Here is a 26,364-nt window from a genome sequence, read left to right as displayed (position 1 = left end):
GTGCCCTTCTCTTTCCATGCACAGCCCCTTACTGGTAATGCGGACTCTCCATGAAGTAGTCAAAATGTAGCCCACAGTCCTTTTACATGTTTGTTTCTTCCTCAAAACCAAGATCTCCTTGAATTCAAGGGTGAAGTCTCCTCAAGGGTGGAGGTCAGGCCTGAAGCCTTGTGTTCCCCCAGTCCCTAGCCCAGAGCATGGCTCTTAGTAGGAGCTAAGTAAGTGTTTGTTGAAATAACACAGGAGTAATTTAATGAACAGTAGCTCAAATGGTACAACAATCCATTAATTTGTTTATTGTCTCACTGGGAACTGAAATGATTCATCTCTTGTTTGTTCTGGACAATATTTGAACACAATCTTTTGGCCAAGTTAATATTAATTCAGGTTTATCCATTTCATTACACCAGTGGCAGTATAAATAAGTCACTGATGGATGCAGAGAACAGCAGCAATAGACAACAGCAGGCTCTCCTGGAGGGTAAGTCATCTTTCTCCTCTTGGGGACAGTGAGGGTCCACATGGGTAGGTATTTTATTGCTCTTTTGCTATGGTTCAAGTAGCATCTGCCTTAGTGCCATGAAAAAGGTCACCAGTGGTGGCAGTGATGATGCAGGGAAGTGGACCCTGTACCCAGAGCTGAGCTGGTTACTGTAGGAAAATAAGGAAGGGAGGACCTGGCCCTGCCCTAAAGAGGTGAAACTTGAACGCAAGCTCAGGTCCTCGTTCTCATCTTCTCCTTTCCCATCACTGGGGCCAGAAATCCACCACTGGTGCCCCCTTCAGATGCAAGGCCTGACTTTTGGTCTCAGTCAATCATGGGGGGCACTTACGGGGGCAGAGAGGGTTTTTGCCCTGACAGTGGGTGAGGGACCATAGCTGTGAGCACAGGGAGAGCTTAAGTGAGGTGACCAGGATTTCCTGAGATGACCTTTGCCAGGCCCTTGATTCAGCTGATGTCCAAGTCGCCTGAGCACCACCTGGGCTTTACTTTAGAAATCACGCTGGCAGCTCTAAAGCCAGATCTGGCTGGGTTGCATCTGGGCAAGCTGCTACTAGCAAGTTGCTTTTGGCAAGATTGAATTTTCATGTAAAAATATGGATTTCTAGATGCTTCAGAAACAAAAAAAATTCCGGCACCACTGACCAAGCACTGCCACTAATCACAGCTGGAGCTGAGTGACACCTGCCTCTTCAGCCTGGCCACGATGACCCATTTTCCACAGTCCCCAGCACACCTTATTGCATTACACTTGCTGTCTTTCCACGTGGGTATTTCTGGCCAGATCTCTGCCAGATGTTTGAATCTACAATCTGTGCTCTCTCTCTCCTCTTGTTTCTTTCCTTTCCACACTTTTCAGGATTTTTGTCATGACCTCTGTATTAAAAAAAAAAAGAAAGAAGAAGAGCAAGCAAAAAGGATAGAAGAAACCCCAGTGTGGATGGAGAAGACCCCCTTGCAGAGTAGGCTAGGGGCAGAACTGATTCCCTGTTAATCAGGTCACTTACCTTTAATTTGTCTGAAGTCATGTTCCAGAATACTCATTAGACTTTCCTTGTTAGACTTAGCTAGGATCCTTCAATTAAGGACAAATAGCAACCCCACCCAGGTGAACTGCACCCAGGTAAGAACGAGCCTTTTTCAATCCCCTCAGCATTGAGAACACGTTCCATAGAAGATTCACCCGTATACCTCTTCCTTCCAATAACAGCTCTGGATTGTTGCAGAAATGTCCCACAGGAAAATACATCTGGTGCTGTCTCTGGTCCTCATCCTCTGTGGCCTTTTTAATAGCATCTTCTGTGAAAAGCAACAAGACTCCCAACAGAATATCAACCTAGTCTTATTAAAGAAAATTCCATCTCTCTCCCAGAAGACGGAAGCTGGCCATAAGGCGCTTGCCCAAGAATTGTTCAAGGCTTTGATAATTGAGGATCCCAGAAAGAATATCATCTTCTCCCCTGTGGCCATCACCATCGCCCTGGTCACCCTCTCCCTGGGGATCAAATCCACAACGCGCACCAACCTCATTGAGGACCTGGGACTTGACCTCAGAAAAATCCAAGTGTTAGACAAGGACAAGCATCTTGTCCAGACGTGGAATGAGCTAGTGAAGCAAGAGGAACTGAAGCACAAGGACATTCTCTTTATCGATAACAACAGGAAGATCAAGCAGATGTTTCTGCAGGAGATAGACAGAGTACATGAAGTGGACATCCAGACGATTGACTTTAAAGATACAGAAAAAACCAAGAAGGCCATCAATCACTATGTGGCTGAAAAGATACATAAGAAAATCAAAGACTTAATCACCCACCTGGACCCTCAGACTGTCCTATGTCTTGTCAACTATGTTTTCTTCAAAGGTGAGGTTTATTAAATGCATGAATTCTCATTTGGGGTAAACTTTGCCCTTGTGTTTCCTAAAAGATTTAAGTCAGGAAAAAAAAATTTTGTCAGTATATCCCATTTTCCCAGAAACCAGTAGATCCAAAACTTTTTAAATTGACTTTGATATCATTGTGTTGTCTAACATTTTTCAGTATTTCTCCTCTTAATCTTCTCAGTCATCTTGTTTGCCGTGCTTAAGATATTTTGGAGTAAAAAGGCAATGACTCTTGCTGGTAAAAAAGGGAAAAAGAAATCTTTTTGCAGAGGCATGAGCGTTGGTTAATTCACTTGTTTTGTAAGGTCAGATCAGCGTGAGATGAGATGCTTTTCGAAGTTGTGTCCATTGTTGAATTCAGGCTCACACACCAGGTGTCTAAACTAGCAGTTTAAATTCCGGGTCACAGATCTTGACGTTGCCCTTGTTTCTTCAGGTGGGCTCAGAGTTACCGCTCACTGGAATCTATTTATACCCTCTTCCTCCACTTAGCATTACCAGTCTCCTTCTGCCATGGACTCTCAGCCAATGGCCTTGCCTCCTGCCCGAATGGGGACAAGAAAGCAGTTCTGACAGGATGTCCTCCATGTGCTGCCCAAGGCTCACACACCTCTCCTCTCACTCTCCCCTCTGGTCACAGTGAAGGAGTGCTTGTCCCCTCCCCTTCCTCAATGCAGGTCCCCTTCCATCCTGCCTGCCCAAGGACTCCCTCCACTTTCCTCTTACCTCATAGCTCATGCCTCTTTTGTCTCCTTTGCTGGTTTCTCCTCTTCTGACTTCTACAACTGTCTCCTGCCTCACCTGAGCTCACGACCTCAAACATCATCTGTTCTCGGACTATTCCCCACACTCTAGATGCAGCCTGGACCACCTCTTCTGAGATCCAGACTCTAATACTCATCTGCCTACTGACATTCCTTTGGGGACGTTTCACAGACCCTCGAACACAATCCCCCCAACCATGCCCAGCATCTGCTCGCCTCAGAGAATCACAATGCCATTCACCCACCTTCTCCTGAAAAAACCTCCCCTCCAGCCTCCAGATTCAAGAACACAGTAAGTCCTATGGCCTCTGCCTGCAGAGCTGATCTGGAGTGTGTTCGCTTCTCACCATCTGGTCTACCACATTTGTAGCCAAGGCCACCACTATCTCTTGCCTAGATGACTTGCCCCAGCTGTCTAATGACTGTTTCCGTTCGCGCCTGTCTCCAATCCCTTCTCCATTAAAGGACCAGAACAATTTTCTTAAAACATAAATCACATCATTCCCCCATCTGAAGCCCTTCCATAGTGTCCTGATGCACTTGGAATGCAATCCCACCCAGACCCAGCTGTGCGTGCTTTGAGCCCTGCTGATCCCTCCAGTGTCTCCCCATCACTATCCCTCTCATTGTTATGCTTTGCCAACAAAGACCTTCCCTTTTTCCTTAAATGCATCCTGCTTTTTCCTGTCTTAGTCCATGATGTTCCTTCCCTAGGAATGTTCTTCCTCCCCTTCTTTGCCAGATGGAGCACCCTCTTCTTTTAAGCCTCAGCCTCAATGCTCCCTCCTCAAGAAGGCCTTCCCTGGTCTTTCAAAGGAAGTGCTTTCATGCTAGCACTCAGCTCTTTACTTGCACCTTTCCTAATGCTCATCACACTTTTAACCATTTACAGTGGTGGATTGCTTTTCTCTCTGTATCCCCCTTAGAAAGTAAACACCATGAGGACACAGGTCCTCTGTTTTATTCACTGCTATAACCTCAGTTCTCAGTATGGTACCTGGCACATTTTTTGAGTTCAAGAAATTTCAGATTTGAATGAGTCAATTAATGGATAAACTGTTGTGGATTAAACAGGGTTCCTACCAGGACATGCAGATTGTTTGTTCTTTACATGATAAGCGAAGGAAATGCTCATAAAACAATGCTTCCCAGCACAGGATGTTTGCTCAGGCTACTGGGACCATTATTCATATTTGGACTCACAGTTCCAGACTAGGTGCCTAGGACATAGAAAGTGCTCCACAAATGATCTTGGAGGGATCATGTCTCTGTATGCTTCAGAGAACTATCGGGTATGATTCCCTCTTAAAAGCTTTATCTATATCACACTTTAGAAGGCAAGTCGTAAAAACAGAACGGAGAGGACCATAAGCCTGGCTATAGAATCAGAAACAAGGCTAACACTTGCAGAGATTTTCCAGACCAAACTAGATGGCCGTCACTCTGGGTGACATGCATTTTTTAACTGGTGTGTACCTTGAATCTTTTTTAAAATCCACTGGGGAAGTGCATTAGCTAAAGTAGGAGTTCACGCAGGGGTGTGCATGTATGCGCAGGTGTGTGTCTTTCTGATGAAGAGTTTCCCTCCTGGAATAAGTTACATAAATTTTAAACAGATTTCTTTACCATAGGACTTCTTTGAACTCTTAATACACTCAAATGCAGTGGGAGTTTTCAAAGAAGGGTTGCTGTGGTCAATGTTTCCTAAATTATTTGATGACAGAATCCTTTCTTGGTGTTATATTTCCAGAGGCAGGTATTTTGGTAAACATCCTTTGAGAAACACAGATTTAAAGAAATTCTATGGTGAATATCTTTGAAAATCATGTGTTAGCTTTTCTTTCCTTTGCACCAGTCTAGAATTTTAAATATTCTGTTCACTATGGTCAAGGTATCACCAACAATAGACTGCTTCCTTCCCAAGCTGATGACCTCTGGGGTCCCCGAACCTGGGGGTGGTGATGATTTTCCGCCAGATCACTCTTTGACTTTTTCCTTCCTGATTTCCCCAGGCATTTGGGAAAGAGCTTTTCAGAGCAACCTCACGCAGAAGGAGGACTTCTTTGTGAATGAAAACACCAAAGTGCAGGTGGACATGATGAGGAAGACAGAGCGGATGGTTTACAGCCGCTCCGAGGAGCTGCTTGCTACGATGGTTAAGATGCCTTACAAAGGAAATGTGTCCATCATTCTTGTGCTCCCAGATGTAGGGCAGTTCCACTTTGCTCTAAAAGAGATAACTGCTAAGCGAGCTAGACTTCAGAAAGCCAGTGACTTCAGGTATCCTGTTCTGGAGGAACATTCTATTGCATTGCATTTTTGCTCAGCCCTCAATTCCTCTATGTAAAAGCCTTATTGTGGCGGGGGGTGGGGAGTTGGGCATCTGGTTATTTCCTAGCATATTTGTAGAAAATGAAACAAACCAAACAGAAAGAATAGCAGCCTGAGTCCCCTTACCAGCCAGAAGCCCCTTAAACTGTTAATTATGGTTCTTTTTGTCACATGTACAGCATCAGAAACCCACTTCATACAAGCTCAGGATGGGTAAAGAGAGGAGTTTATTGGGAAGATACATGGGAATTTCACGGAACCCCAGGGAATAAGCACAGCCAGATCTCATGAGGGATTGGAACAAGGGACTACAAGAGCACCCAGAGCCCCATCTCTCTTGGTGTCACTAGTCCTTGCTTCTAACCTCTCTAGCTCAGCAAACCAGCTTTTCACACACATGTTAGCCCGTGATCCACTCACCCAAAAAATATTTTCTGAGCACCTATTGTATGCGAGAAACTGCTTGGTGCTGGGAATATAATGGTTAGCCAAACACTTCCCTACTATCGTGGAATTTTCGGTCTGGTGGAAGAGGTAGAAAGTCAACTAACAAATACACAATTTCAAACTGTAGTCAGAACTAAGGAGATAATGAGTAGGGTGACATCAGAGAATTCAATTGTGAAGTATTAATTAGGGCTCTTAGTTAGTTATGACGGTCAGGGGAGGAGCCTAAACAGGTAAATTTCAAGCTGAGACCACTGTAGACAGGCATGGCTCTCTTTCATTCGATCAAATGCTCCTCCCCACACTGAACTGAGCATCTTTCGGTTCCTGCTGCATATTCCTGGAAGGGAGCATTGAACTAACCGAGCTTGGGTATGATATTCACCGAGGTCCCATCGAATGTGGGTAAATTAAATAGTGAAATCGTGATTTTCAATGGCCCACTGATCTGAGCGGCAGGGTTGGGGAGACAGTCTTCAGGCAGTAAATGTGTAGATTGGGAAGAAATCTCTCAACAGCGTTTACTCCTACAGTTGAGGGCCACGGCAGAGGGGGTCTGCCATCTTCTGCCATGGTTGTACCTACCACAACGTTCCTGGTTGGGACAGAGGGGGTACAGCAGTAGAGAGACCCAACTGAACGGGTTGCTAGCCCATCAGAAGCTCAACACCGCACTGACATAGTCTAAAATGTCGGGTGGGAGGGCTGGCACTACGCGTTCTGATACTCTCCCTTAGTCATAGAGTGGCTGGTCTATAGAGGGAGGAGTCCTCTCTGTTCGAAAGCTTATCATCCAGGCTGGAGCTTCCTCTCCTGTGAAAACTCCCTCTGCTCTACCTGCAGCACAGGGACCTCATGCCCTCCATCTCCCTCACCACATTTAGGGTCATTGCCCAATTTAAACCCCTGCTTCCAGAAGAAGGGTTGGAGGGACTCAGGGCTGGATGCTCTTGGTCTGACCCTCATCTTCTCTTGCATAGAGAGCCTGTGAAGGGAATCATTTGAATAGCAAGGTATATTTTGAGTAAGTGGTTTGCTTGGAAATTCAGCATTGCAGCTCATACCCTGGCATCTTTAATCTCTCCCCAACCCAGCACTTCAAAACAAACACTTCTGTTACCTTTTCACTCGGAAGAGGTCTTTCAGCCTAAGCCAGGTGCTTCCCCTAGACTCCAGGAGAGGGACATTGTTCAGCTTCCTTGTCGATTTCATTCTCAACAGATTGGTGCACTTAGTTTTGCCCAAGTTCAAGGTCTCCTCCAAGATAAACTTAAAACATCTGCTTCCCAAGATTGACGTCAAAGATGTGCCTACTACAACAGCGACCACCCAGAGCATCACAAAGAAGGCTTCTCTATCTATTTTGGAGGTGAGTGGGGCAATTTCTAGAGTCTCTGTTTCATCCACCACAGTCCTGATTGAGAAACATTTTTTTTTTATACAGCAGTTATAACTCTTATCTGACTGGGTCCCTGGGCTTTGGGGGTTCTTTCGTCATTCACTCACTCAAAAGTAATTGCATCAAGCACTGGAGGCACTGAGGGTGAAGTCGTGAGCCAGCCAGACAACACCTTACTCTCGTAGCCGTTCCATTCTATTGGCGGGGTAGACAGTGAGCACGCCAACAGACAGATATGTATTACGTCCCCCAGTGATACTTCCTGTGAAGAAAGGAAAGCAGAGAAACTGGGAACGGCACGCTGGGGTGCAGTGAGCAGGCTTGAGAAGGCCTGGGTTGACCTTTATGCCAAGGCCTGAATGAAGGGCAGGAGAGAGAAGGGGGCAAGTACCTGGGGACGTGTGTTCCAGACAAAGAGAGCAAGTGTATCCTAAGGGAATGTGAACTTGAAATTTCTGAGGAACCCCAAGAAGGCCCAGGCAGTTAGAGTGCTGAGTAAGATGGAGCCTGGTAGGAGGTGAGGGCAGAAGTCAGGCAGGACCAGGTCATGTAGGTGTCCCAGGCCCTGGACAGGACAGGGGTTTATTCTGACTGACATGGGAGACCACCGAGGCTGACATGAGCTGACATATGTTTTACAAAAGACCACTTCTTGCCGCGCGGAGAACAGGCAATGGTCCTGGAGGAAGAGGGGGACCCATTAGGAAGTTTGGCGGGTAACCCAGGTGAGAGGCAATGGAGGATGGATGGGGCCTTCGAGGGAGGGTTAGCTGTGGTGAGAAGGCTCTGTGTGCCTTTTGAAGACAGAGCTGGGGAGCAGGGAGGGAAGAGTCGGGCTTGTAAGCTGGAGCCTGGGAAACGATGGAGCCAACGCCTGAGGCAGGAAAGATGGAGCAGGAGTGGTTTGGGGGAGCAGACAGAGACTGGCTTTCTAAACTTGAGGTGCCAGTTAGACATCCAGATGCCGGGGAACATTTATTTATGAGATAATTTTACTCATCCTGGTGGGTACAGGGGCTGCCCTCCAATGACTCCACCAAGGTCAGTAACTGGCTGGCTGCTATGTGGGCACCATAGGGGCAAGGATACTTTGAGGACTTTGCCCAGGACATAAGTAGCAAACACAATCCCTCCCCGCGATACAGCACCTGACAAATTACAAAGCACTTTTTCATGGTTTTTCTTGCTCCAGTCTCCCAATGACCTTGGGGGTTGGGACAGGGCAGGGGTCCTGTTCTTTAGTTGGGAGATGATGAACCTGTCACTCACAGACACTGGATGGAGTTCCCAGGGTTGGGACCCCGAGGGGATGCTGTGCTTCCCGTGGCCCTGTGGGTGTAAGCACTACTTACCGTGTCCAATTCAAACAGAACCCACCCGGCAGGTGTGCCCTGAGTGCTGGTTGTTGGGCTGGGTTTGAGAGATGTTGAATCCATCACCGGTAATGCAAGCAATGTCATGGCCACGTTCCCCAGCAGGGCCTCTTGCAGATCAGGGAGGCCAACATGCATGTTCCGGCACAAACACTTTTACACGGAGGTTAAATTGTCCTTGCATGGATGGAGACAAGAACAACTAGCCCCCTAGTAGTTTTTATCACATTCTTCTTGAAAGTGTTGGAAATGACTATCTCTCAGTCGTTCTATGGGATTTTTTTCTAAGCCTACAGACCACCCAGCCTTCCTCTGTGTTTTATTCCCCTTTCCTGCCTTTTGAACATGTTAACACCTTGAGCTGTCTGCCCTGTGCTGAAAAAGTCTGAACTCAACAATTACCAACCCTAGTATCAACCCCACTCGGGGACATCTGGCCTTCAACGGTGAACCCAGCTGCTGGGAGCTGAGGGTGGTTTTCTAGGAATGGAAGTCAGCTTTCCTCCACCTGCCATCGGCCATGGAGGGAAGCTGCCTCCCTGATCTTGAGCACAGGAGATAGCTGGGCACACCGCCCCGGCTTGCTCTCCAGCCAGCCAGGTGAGTTCACTCCCAGAGCTGAGAAGGAAACTGTCTCTCCCAGGCCGTGCATCAAGCCGAGATAGAGGTGAGCGAGCATGGCTTACTCACGGATGCAGCCAAGGACGCGGACGTGTGGAAGGTCCCCGTGGACACGAAGGAGGTCCCTGTGGTCGTGAAGTTCAATAGACCCTTCTTGCTGTTTGTGGAGGATCAGATGACTCAAAGAGACCTCTTTGTGGGCAAAGTCTTAAACCCCAAAACTGAGTAGAGGGGCCAGGCTGTACTGCAGGAACTTAGCTGGTCATGAATAAAATGAATACAATTCACCGCCCTGTGCATTAAAATGCCGAGACTCACAAGTGTGGTCTGGGAACAGAGTGGGGAGGGCCACTGCTGGTCTTCTGGCCAAGAGCAGAGCAAGTAAGAAGCAGCTTGAGGGCCTGCCAGAGACATCTGGCTGGGGCACCTTCTGTCCCGGAAGAAGGCTGACATAGGCAGGGAAGCAATTCTGAGGGGGCTGAGCAGGTGCGGGGGAGCTGTTTCTGTCGGTGGCTGTCTCATTAGCCTTGCTTCCTGTCCAGCTGGAATCAGAGCCTGTCGTCTCATCTGTACAAGAGGAGCTGTACTAACTCCCCCAGGCGGCTTGGGGCAGAGGCAGGTCCCACCGCAGAGAGGAGGCTGGGAAGAGGGTTGGTACCCACAGACACCTCAGTGGGCTTCCATGTGTTCACCCAGCTCCAGGGGGAAATGGGGATACCTGGAGAAGTAGAGGATCCCAGATATGTTGGCAGCATCTTCTCTGCCCCATGCTCTAGTCTCTTTTCATCTTTACAACAACCCTCTATGAGGGAGTTATTATTGCCCCCTACTGGAAACGAACTAAAACTGATGAGGGGAAAACAGGATTGTGTGTGTGTGTGTGTGTGTGTGTGTGTGTGTGTGTGTGTGTGTGTGTGTGTGTGTGTGTGTTTGAGAGGCTGGGACTTGGGAACTAGCTGGCTGGCCATGACTTGCCTTGGACATATGGGAGGGATCATGGAGTCTGATGGAAACCAGACATTTGACTAGGGAAGTCAGATCCAGAGGCCATGAGCACAGCTGGCAAAGACACTGGCCAAACAGACTGACCCAAGAGTGACACCCAAGAGGCGGGACCTTGCCTGGGTGGGCTAGCTCAGAGCGGCAACTGCAGCAGACTAGGACAGAGGGTGAAATAAAACTCTTCTGGTAGAGAGCCCAGGCTCAGTGCTGAAAACACAAGGCCAGGAATGAGATTGGAGGCCAAAGATGGGGCAGGGGGGACTGACTGCAGAGCCATGCGATGACATGACCAAGCCAGAGCTACCTGGGGGCCCACAATTAGACCCGGGAGCCTTGGACTGGATGAGAGAGGGCTGGTCACCCCAAACCACAGAAGTCCCTCTGTGGTGGGGTTTAGGACACAACCCAAGTATTCTCTTCTGGGAACGATGTGACCCTGAAGGAACTCCATCCACTACCAAAGGAGTCACTTCAGGGCTAAAACTTTCACTCCTTTAACAAGGATGCTCAAATGCCCAAGAAAGGAGCTTGTCACTTGCATCAGCACTTATAGCCCAAGATCCAAGAAAGGAGAGGCCTGGGGATGGGCCACAAGAGCAGCTTGGAGAAGTAGCTCAATAAGGAGGCTAGCTCGAGAGAGGAACAGTAAAGTGGATTGTTCTAGAAAATGCGCAGGAAGTGAGTCAACAGCATAACCAGAGGGAGGAAGGGCTAGAGATCCATGCTCGTGTATGTATTATCTCCAAGCAGATCCACGGCAGAAGCAGAGGGGGAAGGTGCTCGTGAGGATGTTGGGGGCCTGGACCCATTTAGTAGAGGATATTGAGGGTCCAGTGTCCCACACGCTAAAGGGAGGTAGGCAGTGGCACGTGAAACAAGAAGATTATTGGCACATATAGGAAAAAGCCCGGGAAACGACTGAGAAGCAGTCAGCACCCAGGTCAACTCTGCAGACTTAACCAAGCCCGTCTGCCCAAGCTCATGGCGAGCTGTGCCATCTCACAAACTTTGGTGCCACAAATGTGGTGTCTTCACTAGAGGCCAGGGTAGGCTTTTTCTATGACTGCAGCAGTGAGCTGGTGTGACTCCAAGGTTGATGGTGAGAGGCGTTTACTTTCATATGTGCAAGGGCACATTTTCCTGCCCTTTGCCTCTGAGATTGGACACACAGGTGAGGTGTCTGTGCACCAAGGTCAAAGGTTTGCACTCCAGGAAGGAAACCAAGCAACCCAAGGAGGTGCTACTCAATCCTCTTTCCTACTAACACATGACGTGTGTGATAGTCAATTTTATGTGTCAACTTGCCTGGGCCACAGTGCCCTCATATGTGGTTGAACATTCTTCCGGATGTTTTGGTGAGGGTGTTTAGGGGGATGATTAACATTTAAATTGGTGGACTTTGGGTAAAGCAGACTGCCTTCCATAAGTTGAAGGCCTTAATAGAACAAAGACTGACATCCCCTGAACAAGAAGGAATTCTACCAGCAGGCAGCCTTCGGACTTGACCTGCAATGTCCACTCTTCTTGGGTCTCCAGGCTGATAGGCTACTCTGTAGACTTTGGACTTGCCATCCTCCATAATCACATGTGTGAACCAATTCCTTAAAATCCCTCTCTCTGTCTTTCTCTCTCTCTCCTTGCTCTGGGCCAGGCACTGCATAAACGTTGCCCATGTACAAACGTTTCATTCCCACCACAGCTCTGTGAGGGTCTCTACTGTGGCAGGGTCTGTAATAGACTCCAAAATGTTAGTCTCCCGGGATTGTTTCTTCTTCCCTAGCGTGTGACACACGACTGTAAAGAGCCAAGTAATTTATGTGCAAGCCAAGAGTGAACTGGATTCCTCTTAGGTGAGAAAGGAACTCTGGCCGTGTACTTCAATTTTTTTGTTTATTCATACTGCAAATGTGTCTTTATAAAGCACCCAGAAAGTTCTTGGCACTGTTCTAGACCCAGGGGTAGCGTCTCAAACATCAGTGGGTGTACCAGACTCCATCAGTGCCTGGCCAAAGTGTCCTTGGCTTTCACCTTTCCAGCACACACCTGTTGGGTCCTACTGTGAGTACCTTCTGCTCTCCATCTGGGGCTTCAGCACACCAGACAGGCCAGAGGTACCTCCAGCCCCACCCTATCATAGCATCAGATTCAGTATCCTAGGAGCCTTTATGTTTTAAAGTGCCTTTTGATTGGAACCACTGTGCCGACCTGAATGAGCTTTTATTTTGCTTTACATGTACAATTAAATAATTCTACTTTTTAACAATGTTTTATTGTTTTTTGTTAAAAATAAAATACATGCTCTTTTTGAGAAATTAAGAGAAGACAAAAATCTACAAAGAACATAAAAATTACCCAATTCCATCACCAAAAGACTCACTCATAAAAAATATTCATTTAGTTCCACGCTTGGTTCTAGATCTTAGGTAAACAAAAATCAATGATCGGGCTTCCCTGGTGGTGCAGTGGTTGAGAGTCCGCCTGCCGATGCAGGGGACATGGGTTCAGTGCCCCGGTCCGGGAGCCATGTGAGCCATGGCCACTGAGCCTGCGCATCCAGAGTCTGTGCTCCACAACGGGAGGGGCCACAACAGTGAGAGGCCCGCGTACTGCAAAAAAAAAAAAAAAAAAAAATCAATGATCCCACTTTACAAAGCTTTTGATATGGCGGGAGAGAAAATTTTGCTCTATTCTCTGAATTTCCTTCCAGTCTTTTTTTTCCTGTACATGGATCATATTTATTTAAAGCACCAGTAAAATACTGGAATGGTTTAGTGTTGTAGTGAAGGCCTCAGCCGGCGGGTCAGATCTGCCTTCTGAGGATGGCTCCACCACCCACTTTGTGAGCGAACGAGTTACTGACCTCACTGGGCCTTAGCTTCCCATTTGTAAAGTAGAGAGAATCATGCCTCTTGCATTCTTTAATGGTCCCAGTTTTATTGAGAAATAATTGACATCCATCACTGTATAAGTTAAAGGTATACAGCATAATGGTTTGATTTACAGATACTGTGAAATGATCGCAGTAGGTATAGTTAACATTTCACATTAATATTGTGAGGGTGGTTCCTAAAGAAAACTGCCTGGAATACACCACACACAGGTAATGGATCAGCAGCTTCCACATCACGACCCCCTGCTGCCATCTCTAACATGAGAACATCCTCAAACCAAGCTGGGTCCAGAGTCACAATTCACTTTGTAGGACAGGCTGGCAGGGCAGAAACTTTGAAGAAAAGGTCACTTCCTGTTTTCATACCGGTTCCAGGAATTGACCTGACAAATATTGACTAGGCTGCCATGACCTTCAAACACTATTTTCCTGTGGGTAGGAGGTGATGCAGCGCTGAAGACCCAGGGCCCCCAGCCCAGGGACCTTGCTGTGAGTACCACGCTTGTGTCTGAAATGAAGGCGGGGGTGACAGCTCTCTCTCTCTCTCTCTCTCTCTCTCTCTCTCTCTCTCACTTTGGCAGAATAAATGGGAGAACTGAGTCCCCTAAAGGAAAAACGTGATGATGTACTCCTTCTAAGGCTTGACGTAGGAACTTCAGGTTTTAAATAACATTTTATGGATAACTTGGCCTTTAAATTTTTTGAGAAACTCCCAGTATTCCTTGAAGTTAGACAAGAAAACAGAACAATACAACCCAAAACAAAATGATAAAGTTGTTGCAGCAACTTTACTGGAAACTCTGTTATATGAAAGAGTGATGATTCAGGGACCTGGTCTGGAATCTGAATCATGCCCCTGCCACTTACTCTGTGTTTCTCTCCTTAATAGGTGTTTCTCTCCAGGGATAATATTACCAAGATCTTAAGGTTCTTATAAGGATTCAATTAAAAGAAATTAAGCAAGATTTTCTCCACTGGGGCACTGCTGGCATTTGGGATGGACCCTTCTTCTTTGGCTGTGACTATTCTAGCATTTCGAGAGTTTTCTGTCTTCCATTAAACTCCAATAATAGTACCTTCTTCTCCAGGCTTTGAGATGATCCAAATACTATCCCCGCTTCACATACATCCCTCCCCCTGCATTTGAGAACAAATCTGTCTGGGAACCAATGATACAATATAGCTAATATCCCTACCATAAAAGAAATAATAAATAGGGATATTATAATTAATTCATGGAGTTCTTAATTTTCCTCTGGGATCTTTCTGGAAAAGGAATAAAGGAATAAATTGGGTGTAACTATATCCAGCCTCAGTAGAAAGGAGTGAAAAATTAACACTGCATACTTCCTATGTGCCACGTGCTATATACATGATATTACGTCTTATAATCCACAAGCAACCCCACCCCCAGGAGGTAGGCATTGTCATTTGCATTTTACAAATAACACACTGCAGTTCAGAGAGCTTCCTTTACATAGTATCACCCAGTGATTTAACTGCAGAGGCTTGATTCAAACCCGGACCCCCTGACTTACAATTCAGTCCTCTGGGAAATAGATCCTCTGCAAGTTTGGGTATCCTGGGGGTTCGGTAAGTAGAAATGGTGGTGAGTTCATTGGGGTAAAAAGAATAAACTGGAAATAGTTTTATTACAGCTGTACTTCTAATTTTCCCCAGGAGCAGACCAATCTTTAAGTTGTTCTCCTTCCCAATATGAACAGAAATTAAGCGGGCCTACAGCAAGCTGTGCTGGAGGGGGTGGGACGTGGCGTTGGGAAACTACCTGCAGTACTTTGACCAGCAAATGTGTTTCGACGTAATCGATAACGCGGCTAGATTCGTCCCTCCTGACAACTGGCCTTGGGGGTTTGGTTGGGTATTTAGAGCACCAGGCGCTATAAATCATCTACAAAAATATGTAAGCGACCCAGAGATCATTGGTTTGGGCAAAAGGTATTAAAGGTGCTGATTAAGACACAAAATTTATCAGGACAGATGAGCAACAAGGATGGGGTGATTAGCTGTGGGCAGCCGCTGAGATGTAACTAGTTAATATGAGGTTAATATGGGCCCTAATCTAATATGACTGGTGTTTTTATAAAAAGGGGAAATTGGACACAGACATACACACAGGGAGAAGGAGATGCAAAGATGAAGGCAGAAATCAATCAGGGTGATGCTCTACAAGCCACGGGACACCAAAGATTGCCAGCAAACCCCCAGCAGCCAAGAGAGAGGCCTGGAACAGACTGTCCCTCAGAGCCTCAGAAGGAACCAGCCCTGCCAACGCCTGGATCTTGGACTTCTAGTCCTCAGAGCTGTGAGAATCCGTTCCTGTTGTTTAAGCTGGGTGGAAGTTTGTTATGGCAGCCCCAGGAAACAAATGCAGTAACTCCTGTGCTTTAAGTGATAAAATGTGCCACAAGAGCCTTCGTGTCACCCGAGGGGTTCAAAGTGGGACAACAGAAGGGTCAGTTTTGAAGGTAGCGAGGGGACGAGACTCCTTATGGAGGACAGCAAGGCGGGGGATGGGGGGGTCCGAGTGTGTGCACGTGGGGATGTGTGTGTGACAAGCACATTGTCTACACTGCAGCTTCACCTTGAGCTGGGGCTTCGCTCCCAACCCTGAAGCACTTTGAACCCCTCGGGTGACACGAAGGCTCTTGTGGCACATTTTATCACTTAAAGCACAGGAGTTACTGCATTTGTTTCCTGGGGCTGCCATAACAAACTTCCACCCAGCTTAAACAACAGGAACGGATTCTCACAGCTCTGAGGACTAGAAGTCCAAGATCAAGGCGTTGGCAGGGCTGGTTCCTTCTGAGGCTCTGAGGGACAGTCTGTTCCAGGCCTCTCTCTTGGCTGCTGGGGGTTTGCTGGCAATCTTTGGTGTCCCGTGGCTTGTAGAGCATCACCCTGATTGATTTCTGCCTTCATCTTTACATCTCCTTCTCCCTGTGTGTATGTCTGTGTCCAATTTCCCCTTTTTATAAAAACACCAGTCATATTAGATTAGGGCCCATATTAACCTCATATTAACTAGTTACATCTCAATGACACTATTTCCAAACAAGATCACATTCTGACATGCTGGGGATTAGGACTTCAACATATGAATTTGTGGGGCGGGGGGTACAATTTAACAGATATCTTTCCTTAAACTCTCCACAACTAAGATACAGGTTTCAGCCCTTGCGCATGACAAGAGGTAATCTAAATAACAGGTTTGATGGAGACAGAGTAGATCTTTCTTGTCTCTTCCCCACCCTCAGGCTCCATCCATCCTGTGGCTTTGCCACCCCTCATTCCTCATGAGCTGTGCCCACCCACAAGGTCCCCAGGGCTGATCGTTGCATCCACACTCCAGCGAATGGAGACCAGAAAAGTAGAGGGCACTCCTCTTTCTTGGAGAGCCTGGCCCAGGAGTTCCACACATCATCCTCTCCCCTCCAGTCAGCAAGATTCTAGTTACTGGCAACACCTAGGTGCAGGGGAAGCCCAACATCACTTGTGTCATAGTGTCCTGACCATTTGTTCCCTAGTATTGAGGGTTGCCCCAGTCTTTGAAAGTTAACGAGTGATTGAAAGAATGACTGGAAAGGAGAAAGATAAAAGAAAAAGAAGGAAGGAAGGAAGGAAGAGAGGGAGGAAAGATAGATGCAGGGAGGAATGCAGGCAGAAAAGACCACAGAAGTTCTTTTTTTAATAGCTCAGAGTCCTTTTCTCAGCAAAATCTTACAGGCAAATCAATATGTAAAGCAGACAAGAGGCCGCTGCTCTGACTCTAGCCTGGGGGAAAGCGTCTGGAGCCCGCTGGCTCATCGCCGCCTCACCCTCCGTAGCAGCGGTCCCCAAACTTTTTGGCATCAGGTACCTGTTACGTGGAAGACAATTTTTCCATGGACGGAGCTGCGGAGTGATGGTCCAGGCGGTAACGCAGGCAATGGGGAGCGGCAGATGAAGTTTTGCTTGCTTGTCCGCCGCTCCCCTCTTGCTGTGCGGCCCAGGGGTTGGGGACCCCTGCTCTACAATACCCCGCCTGACACCTCTGTGGGATCCAGTTTGGATGGGAGGTTTGCCGAATGTAAATGTAAATGTAAATTCCCTGACGAATGTAAATGTGAAGCACTGGGAAGCTACTTATGAAGGAGAATGATGTGTTCACCATCTTGTTTTTAGAGGATGGGGCCAGCGTGGCAGTGGCTGCTGGGAGCGGGGATCCTGGCCTCTGTCTACTGGCAACCTTTTCCTGCCCGCGGAGATAAGAGCCTGGGGGTGCCTGAAGCTCCCCGTGGCCAGCTCTCGGAAGCCCTCCCGGCCTACCGCAAAATCACACCCACCATTACCAACTTCGCTTTGCGTCTATATAAGCAGCTGGCAGCAGAAACCTCAGGAAACATCTTCTTCTCCCCGGTGAGCATCTCCAGCACCCTGGCCCTGCTCTCTCTGGCGGCGCAAGCTGACACTCCAGCTCAGATCCTGGAAGGCCTCGGCTTCAACCTCACGGAGACCCCAGAAGCTGACATCCATCGGGGCTTCCAGAGCCTCATCCACACCCTTGACCTGCCCAGCCCCAAACTTGAACTGAAAGTAGGCAACTCCCTGTTCCTGGACAAGCAGCTGAAGCCACAGCAGCACTTTTTGGGCAACATCAGGGAGCTGTACCGGGCTTTCGCTTTTTCTGTCAATTTCACGGACTCTAATACAACTAGGAGGCAGATAAATGACTTCGTGAAGAAGCAAACGTATGGGCAGGTTGTGGACTTCCTGGAGGAGCTCACCCAAGACACGCTTATGGTTCTCTTGAATTACATGTTCTTCAAAGGTGAGGGCTGCCTCCGGCTCCTCCATCCCCAGCCCTGCCCCTAAAAGGCACCTATCCAGAAGCCTGTAGCCGTTTCTTCTGAAAGTTGCCTCTGTATATTTAAATAATGTTCTTATAGGGCTACTTCGTAATTTATCAATATTTGATTTCTCTTGCCATGTTTTTCCTATTCTACTTTTATCTTGATTTTTAATACCACTGACACTCAATCTCACTTTTCTATTAATACTTCATTTTTTAGAGAAATATTTTATTTTTTATATTATTGCCTATTTCAAACCTACAGAAATATGCAGAGAATGACATAGAATCCACCATGTGCTCCCCCCCACCAAGAATTAGCAAATATTAACATTTTTACTATTTACTTCAGATTTTTATTTTTTAAAAAAAAATGTAATATTGCAGATACAATTCAAGTCCTTTTTAATCATCCCTTGGTCCCATTTTCCTCCTTCCATCCCTCCCCAGAGGCAACCGCTATCCTAGGGTTGGTGTGTATCCCTCACATCCATGGGTTCAACCATTACGGTCTGAGTCTGAATCATCTTTGATTCTCCAAAGGTGAGGAAAGTTCCAAGGAAAAGAGCAACCGTTGACTTTCAAGAAACAAATTTAGTTGGACTGGAGCATAGAACACAACAGTGGAATGCCTAGGTGGGAGTGCTGAGAGTTGTAATAAAAAAAGTAATCAGGGGCTGTGTTGAGAACCCTAGACTTTATCTTAGGATCCCCAAATCACCAAAACGTTCAAAGCAGTGCAGTGACATACCTGTTGTAGAAAGTTCAGTCTGGCTACAATTTGGGAAATGAGAATAAGGGTGGAAGAACAGAGACAAGTTAGCTTAGTGAGATGGTTCAAGGTAAGACGGCGGTCTCAAATCAAAGTGTGGCTTTGGAGGCAGAATCAGCAGTATTTGGTCACTTGGAAGTGGGCGTGCGGGACAGGATGAGCCAGCCCCCTCTCCCTGTCACCAAGATCGGTGCTGTCAGGAGGTGGTTGGCAGTGGAGATTATAAGTAGAAAGAGACGAGATACTACACACGGGGACAAGACTGTGACAGATTCTGCATCTCTAACCAGCGTGGCTTAGTGCATGTCTGCCTAGACTTGCTCTCTTAGAGTGTGTTCTCATGGTTTTGTGTTCTAAGCCAAGTGGAAGCATCCTTTGAATTGCTACCAGACCCCAAAGCAAGAGAGCTTCTTTGTGGATGAGAGGACCTCTCTCCGCATCCCCATGATGCACCAAAAGGAAATGCACAGGTTCCTCTACGACCAGGAGGTGGCCTGCACCATCCTCCAGATGGAATACAGTGGAAACGCCCTGGCCCTGCTGATCCTCCCTGACCCGGGAAAGATGGCTCAGGTAGAGGCTGCCCTGCAGCCAGAGACCCTGAGGAAATGGGATCAACTGCTCCTCCCCAGGTAAGTGCCAGAGTGCAAGGACTTTGTTCAAGAGCTCGAGCAGGCCTTGATCAACTCCAGTTGCAAGACCCTAAGCCCTGGCTTGGCTCACTGCCCTACCAGCTAACCAACTGTGTGGTCTTGGGCAATTCTTGCTCTTCAGGCCTTGAATTTCCTCACATGTAAAATAGGGCCATGATAACCACCACATTGGTTGGTTGGAGGATTAATTGAGTTAATATGTATAGAATATGAAATTGGTACCTGGTGCAGGAGAAGTGCTCACCAGGCATTAATCATTCTTATCCCCTCCCAGACATCTTTCTGCCTTTGCTCTTCTCTTTTTCTCCAAATAATAATTTACTACCAGAAGGTAGTTAAGTGTAGGCAACAAATCAGATCAAGGACAATTATTAAGAATAATTATGACCCCTACAGAACAGTGGGTATTTCTTAAGAGTGCCTCTGTTTTAATTAAAACATTTCTTTAAAAAATTAAATACCAAGAAAAACATTGTAAAAATCAAAATGCCAATTGCCACTTTGGGGGAATCTCTAGCTACCCCTTTCCATCTCACTTGCTTTTTGGTTTGTGGTTTTTCTCACAGTGGTTTTAGCCTTTTCTGGTTTCCCTAGACTTCATACTCCAGCTACCCATTCTTGAAGTGTATCTTCCTTTATGGGGCACTCTGGGATAAAATCTGGCCTCAAGTTCTAATTACTTCTTGCTGGATAACAAACCACCCCAAGATGGAATGGCTTGAAGAAAAACCCATCTGGTATCTCTCTCAATTCTGTGGTGGACGGGGCTCAGCTGGGTGGTTCTCACTTGGGTCTCTCAAGGATGGAGTCAGATGGTGGCCAGGGGGGGAATATTGAAGACTCCTCCACTCAGATATCTGGAGGCTGGGCTGGCCGGCTGGCTGAGCTAAGGGCCGAGCAGGCACCTCTCTCTCTCTCCATGCAGCACGTCCATGAGGCTAGCCTGGGCTTCTGCAGCTCAGCACAGTTGATGTTGTTACATGACAGCTCAGGGCCCCAAGAAGGAGCGTTCTAAAAGGCAGGAAGTGAAGGCTCCCACTCTCCTAAGGCCTGGGCTCGGAAATTTGCCAGTGTCATTTCTGCCATATTCTATTGGTCAGATCATTCACAGAACCCACCAGATTCAAGGGACGCGGGGCGTATAGACTAAACATCTTGATGTCCATCTTTAATCCACCATCACCGACTGGTAGGCATCAGTCACCTGCATGTCCACGGGAGCCTTCTCTCAGCACCCCAGTGACATTGAGGTATCAAAGATAGAGAAAGGGTGTTTTGTTTTGGGGTAGAGATTCAAGTACCAAATAAAAGAGATACAGGTCAAGAACAGAAGCCAGGATTTAAAGTATTATTCCTGTTGTCTGTGAATCTACATAGCTCTGGTCAGTTTCTGATTCCAGCCCCATATTCCTAAGCGCCCTTGGAGTGAACCTGCCCCTTCCCCCATCACAGGAGGAAATACTATAGGATCTTCTAGACCAGTAGGTTTTCCCTTAGGAAGGGTCTCTTTTGACCTCCCACTTAGACCTTCAAAAATCAAAACCAATCCAAGTTATTTTTCTAAACTTAGATGCTGCTCCCTGATACCATTTCTTGTGCCCGAGAGTTACAATATCATGGCAACATTTGAATGGGCTTTCAGACATGGAAAATTCAGGCTGCCAGGTTTCTCTCCATTCAGCTGTGAGAAAGGTTAGTTTTTTCAGAGGAATCATGCTTCCTGGTAACTCCATTTCTTCATTTACACTGATTGAACACCTACTCTGCGTTGGGCCCTCTAACAGACACCCCTCAGCTAGACTGTACTCAAAGCCCCCTCCATGGTAGGGCCTACTCTCCAAGTTCTACCTGTGAAAAAATTATGTCAAGTAAGCCCTGTTTTCTGTTGTCCACATTTGTTTCCTTTTTTTCACCATTCAACCCCTGACTTCCAACTACCTCCCATTTCAGTTAGACATCAGGACCCTCATATTGGCCCCGGAGTTAAACCGGTAAAGATGCTCTAACCTGAATTAGCATGTCTAATCTGAATTCATTTGAGGCAGAAGTTTCCAAGCTGGCTATTAAATAAGCAAGCTTGCGGGTGTCATGGCAACTGTCAGACAATAATTCCAGAGGAGAATAATCTCAGGAAGAAAGGGACAGCTTTTCTATGGGTCACAAGAAACTTGTGAATGTAGCACAAGGAATATGGCAATCTGATGGCAAAGGCATGACAATAACAGGAGGGAGAGTTATTCCATTGATCTGTGCCCACACTGTACATGCATGATCTCTCATCAGATCTTCAACAGGCCGTGAAGCTCAGGCAGGTGAGAGATGGTGTACCTTCTATTAGGGGGTTGCCAGTAGATGGATTTAGGATATAGTTCAGAATCTGAGCCAACAGAGCTTGCTGATGACTTAGATATGGAGGTGGGATAATGTTAACAGTACTTAACTTCCATGGTTATTACATGGCTTCGATCAGTGAAGCCTTGTAATCCAATGTCTGGCACCTAGAAAGCCCTCCAGAAATGTGACAAAGATGAAGACCTATGGCTATGCCAGGAGTCTTCTCAGACCCAGACACAGACTCTCTGTGAGGTCTGAAGAGAAGGAAGCTCTGGGTTGTGGAATGTTCTGGCATAGCAGGTAGTGTCATGAGAAGACTGGTTCCCACACTCTGAGAAGCACATCTCCTTCCCAAAGCTCAGGCTGCCCCCAGACAGGTCAAAAGCAGCACAGATAACGAGACAGCAGTGCTTCTCCGTCTGATTCTCTCCCCAGCCTGTTGGATTTGCATTTGCCAAGGTTTTCCATTTCTGGAACATATAACCTGGAAGAGATACTCCCCCATATTGGTCTCACCAGCTTATTCAACTTAGAAGCTGACTTCTCAGGAATCACTGGGCAACTCAACAGAACTATCTCCAGGGTAAGGCGGTGAGTGTGGATGTGTGTTGGCAGAGGTGGGGTGTCTTCTCCTCTGACATGAGGTGCATTTGAAAGTCAAGTTCCCCCTTTTTTCTATTCTGGCTTTTTAATGTCACAATCTTTGAGGCTTCTTTTCATAAGCATCCCCCTTTCCATCCCCACCCCCTTCTTCTAGACCTTTATATTCTTCAAAGCAGGGATAGAGTCTTGAATAGAGTAGACACACATTCAGGGTCATCCACAGAGCCAGAGTTTCCCCAGGTGTGGGACTAGCCTTGTTTTTATCCCTTAAACTTCCTCCGAGGGCAGGTAGTGAGACTCTATCTGCCTTTGTTATAGCTGTAGAGAGTAGTGGGCATGAACAGGAAGTATATCCATCAGTTTTGCTGCAGTAACAAATGATCCCCAAATCTCAGTGCCTTATCATCACAGAGATTTATTACCTGGCCATATGACATGTCAGAGGTGTGTCACTACCATCTGGCTACAGATCTACTTCTCGTGTTCTCTTCCTTCTAGAATGTAGGTCAAAGGAGAAGCTCCTATTTGGGACATACCATTCTTATAGCAGTGGGAAAAAAGCAGAGATAATGTGCTATATCTCTTAACACTTCTCCTTACGTGTGGTCTCTGTCAAGGCCACTCACAAGTCATTGGCTAAAGCAAGTCCCACAGTCAAGACCACCGTCAATGGGGTGGGCTCGTGTTCTCCTGCAGGAGATACTGTAAGCCATAAGGCATGGGCGAGGGCTGATGAGATCCTACAGGAAGGAAGAGTTCATACTTGAGAATAATAATGCTATTTTCCACAGGAGGGAAGGCAATAAAAGACGCTTCTCTGTTCTTCCATCATCTTCCTAAGATAGAGTCATTATCAGTTGGGTCTTTATTCGAAATTTCATAAGGAAAGTTTACTCTCTTTTATTTGGGAAAGACCAGCTGAGATTTGGAATGTGAAACCAAGGAACAGGGATGTGGTCTTGTGTGTGTGTGTGTGTGTGTGTGTGTGTGCGCCCTCTGTGGAGAAGGTAAACAAAAAGGAAAAGAAATAGCTTCGTTTTTTACAGAATTTCTTCCACAGTGACCTCAGATGTTAGATTTATCTCTTCATAGACCTTTATGGAAATGAAAGAGACTGTGAACACCAATGTTTTTCAACATTTTTAGTTAAAGCCTCAGAATCCTTCCTAAGGAGTTGTGTGAAAATGAGGTTTTAAAAAAACAGAATTCTTTTCATGGAGCCCAGTGGAGGGCTTGGCACATGAGACAACCTGGTTTCACTGAGCTTATTTTGAAAACCACTGACTCAGGCTGAGCAGTCCATTTTTCTTTTCATGTTTTTTTAAAAAAAATTCTTTTTTTTTATTTTATTTTTTAGCATATTTATTGGAGTATAACTGCTTTACAATGGTGTGTTAGTTTCTGCTGTGTAACAAAGTGAATCAGCTATACATATACACATGGCCCCATATCTCCTCCCTCTTGCATCTCCCTCCCTCCCACCCTCCCTATCCCACCCCTCTAGGTGGTCACAAAGCACCGAGCTGATCTCCCTGTGCTATGCGGCTGCTTCCCACTAGCTATCTATTTTACATTTGGTAGTGTATATATGTCCATGCCACTCTCTCACTTCATCCCAGCTTACCCTTCCCCCCTCCCCGTGTCCTCAAGTCCATTCTCTACGTCTGCATCTTTATTCCTGTCCTGCCCCTAGGTTCTTCAGAACCATTTTTAAAAAGATTCTTTAATTTATAATCATACTTGCCCTATCAAATCAGGACCTTGATCCATCAATTGCAACATTCTAAAATGCAAATCTTTTTTAAGCTGGGAGCACCTTTCATCATATCTCTAATATGTGAGTGCTTTTTGTTTTGGAGCTCCTAATCTAATTGGGATCTATGTATACGTATGGCTGATTCACTTTGCTGTATGGTATAAACTAACACAATATTGTAAAGCAACTATACTCCAATAAAAAATAATAAATAAGCCAATTAGATGAGCAAGCTATTTTAAAGATGAGAAAACTGAGGCTGAGAGAGGGCAAATGCAGCTCGTAGCAGAAAATGACACTTGGGTCTGTGCCACGTGCACCCAGGTGCTTGGGAAATGCCCCTAAAAGTCGCTGTTGGGTTTTTGCAGCCTGGTGCATGCTCAGGTAGCCTTCAGCCCTGTTCAGGCCCATCTGTCTCCCCTTCAAAGAACAAACAGCACGGTCAGGGTGACTCCCCAGGAAATGATGGAGGCAGAGAAACCTGGACGAGGCGGGAAATGAAATAAAGGTTGGAGTGCTGCCTGGGAAGGCGGGACCTGAACGGGCTGACTCCGCCTCCATCTCCCTCGTGCCTTGTGAGGTGGCATCAGCCCCTGGAAACGCCCTGCCCCGATGCTGTCTCTGCCCCTCTTCTCTCCTTCTAGGTGTCACACAAGGCGGCAGTGGACGTGAGTGAGCGGGGAACGGAGGCAGGTGTGGCCTCCGGCCTCCTCTCCAGCCCCAGTCTCTGATGCAACGTCAGCCCCACACGCCCATTTCAACCGACCTTTCCTGGTGCTGTTTTGGGAGGTGACCACCCAGAGCCTACTCTTCCTGGGAAAAGTCGTCAACCCAGCTGCGGGGTGATGGTGGTAGGAGGCCAGGGGATGTCCTGTCCCCTCCCTGAAAAACAGGAAGGCCAGCACCAGCCTGCATCTCAGGGTTGCTCTGAGGACCATTGAATCAGTGTGCAAAGATGATTAATAAAGTTGGCCCTGGGTTTTTGTGAACAGTGAGGGGCGATGCTTACAAGGGGTGGGGGGGTGAGCACCAGAGCAGCGGTCAGTCATTCACTCTACAATCTCCTCCAATATAGTATCAAATTGGAGGACAGCCTCCGATTATGGTCTCCTCAGAGACGTCCACCACTTCTGCCGCCACTGCTGGTCCTTCCTGAGTGTATTTTGGGTCCTAGGAAAAGGCACAAAGGATATCAGGAGGAATAAGCGAGTCTCTCACTTCATAGTGGCCGATCTTGGCTATGCAGCAAAGTGAGGTCGTCCTGAACGTCGTTGCCTCGCTGTCAGGAGTTAGTTCACCTTGAGAGGAGATTGAAGCCGGGGCAGGGGCTCTAAGACACATGTTCTATGAAAAGAAGGGATGTGAGGATAGGCCAATGCAATAATGGGCCAATCCAGAACGGAGGTCAAAACGCCCAAGGACAAGATCAAAGAAAGTGGAAGGGTTGACATGGCCTGGTGAGGACAGTGGGCTTAAGGCACAATCTTGGTCAGTGGGATGAATGCTGGGGTAATATTCAGAGGCAATGATGCATTGTTTAGAGGTCAGAAGTCCTACTCCCACAAGTGTGCCCTCCAGTCGTAAAAAGGCATCAATCTGGAAATGGTGGGGAAACTCAGAAGTGCCATCTTAACTGCATGTATGTACCATACATGTGACAATACATCCCCACAATGAAGTCAGTGTCGAGGCCTAGAGGGTGGCTGTGTGTGGTACATGTCTAGGAAGAAGCTGTACCAAAAATTGCAAGTGGTAGAACTCCCCCACGCCCACCCAAAGGAGGCAAGACTCAAGTTGGGTCTTGAAAACAAGGGAAGCCTTAAATAAAGGGAAAGAGGGTAAGATAGTCCCAGAGAGGGTGGAAGAGACACACTATGGGCAAAGGCCACCGGGGGAAAGAAAGAAAAATGTATGTTCTAAGAAGAGAAAACCAGTTTTGCAGCAACAGAAAGTTCATGTAGGGTCACAGTGGAAGGTCATGCTGGAGAGGGATTTGGAGGTAAAGGGTTGGAGGCTTTGGATGCCGGCGTTGAGGCAGACTTCCGGACACTAGTGAATTCTTGCCACCTCCCACTGGTCAGCCAACCTGACGTGATGCTTGATCCCACTGTGCCTCAGTCTCTTCTGAAGAATGGAAAACATAAAACCTAAGTTACAGAATTGTGAAAATCAAATGAGGTCAC

The 26,364-nt window shown here is 46.9% G+C and overlaps 2 protein-coding genes across 2 annotated transcripts; both read left to right on the top strand.

Annotated features, from left to right (window-relative positions):
- The first annotated feature begins 457 nt into the window (after nucleotides 1-457).
- LOC116749274 (uterine milk protein-like) lies at nucleotides 458-9,609 on the top strand. The gene is made up of 5 exons (XM_032623492.1): nucleotides 458-481; nucleotides 1,713-2,367; nucleotides 5,164-5,431; nucleotides 7,151-7,298; nucleotides 9,345-9,609. The coding sequence occupies exons 2-5, from the start codon at nucleotides 1,731-1,733 to the stop codon at nucleotides 9,549-9,551; spliced, it is 1,260 nt and encodes a 419-aa protein (XP_032479383.1). The 5' UTR covers nucleotides 458-481; nucleotides 1,713-1,730; the 3' UTR covers nucleotides 9,552-9,609.
- A 3,939-nt stretch (nucleotides 9,610-13,548) lies between these two features.
- SERPINA11 (serpin family A member 11) lies at nucleotides 13,549-25,170 on the top strand. Its single transcript, XM_032623642.1, has 5 exons — nucleotides 13,549-13,703; nucleotides 17,397-18,042; nucleotides 19,194-19,467; nucleotides 22,258-22,405; nucleotides 24,826-25,170. Exons 2-5 carry the CDS (start codon nucleotides 17,400-17,402, stop codon nucleotides 24,910-24,912), a joined length of 1,152 nt encoding a protein of 383 aa, XP_032479533.1. The 5' UTR covers nucleotides 13,549-13,703; nucleotides 17,397-17,399; the 3' UTR covers nucleotides 24,913-25,170.
- Nucleotides 25,171-26,364: the final 1,194 nt, after the last annotated feature.

This window comes from Phocoena sinus, chromosome 2 (genome assembly GCF_008692025.1).
Source record: "Phocoena sinus isolate mPhoSin1 chromosome 2, mPhoSin1.pri, whole genome shotgun sequence".
Lineage (NCBI taxonomy): Eukaryota > Metazoa > Chordata > Mammalia > Artiodactyla > Phocoenidae > Phocoena > Phocoena sinus.
Note: the sequence above shows the minus strand (reverse complement) of the source record. Positions and strands in the feature narration are given on the sequence as shown.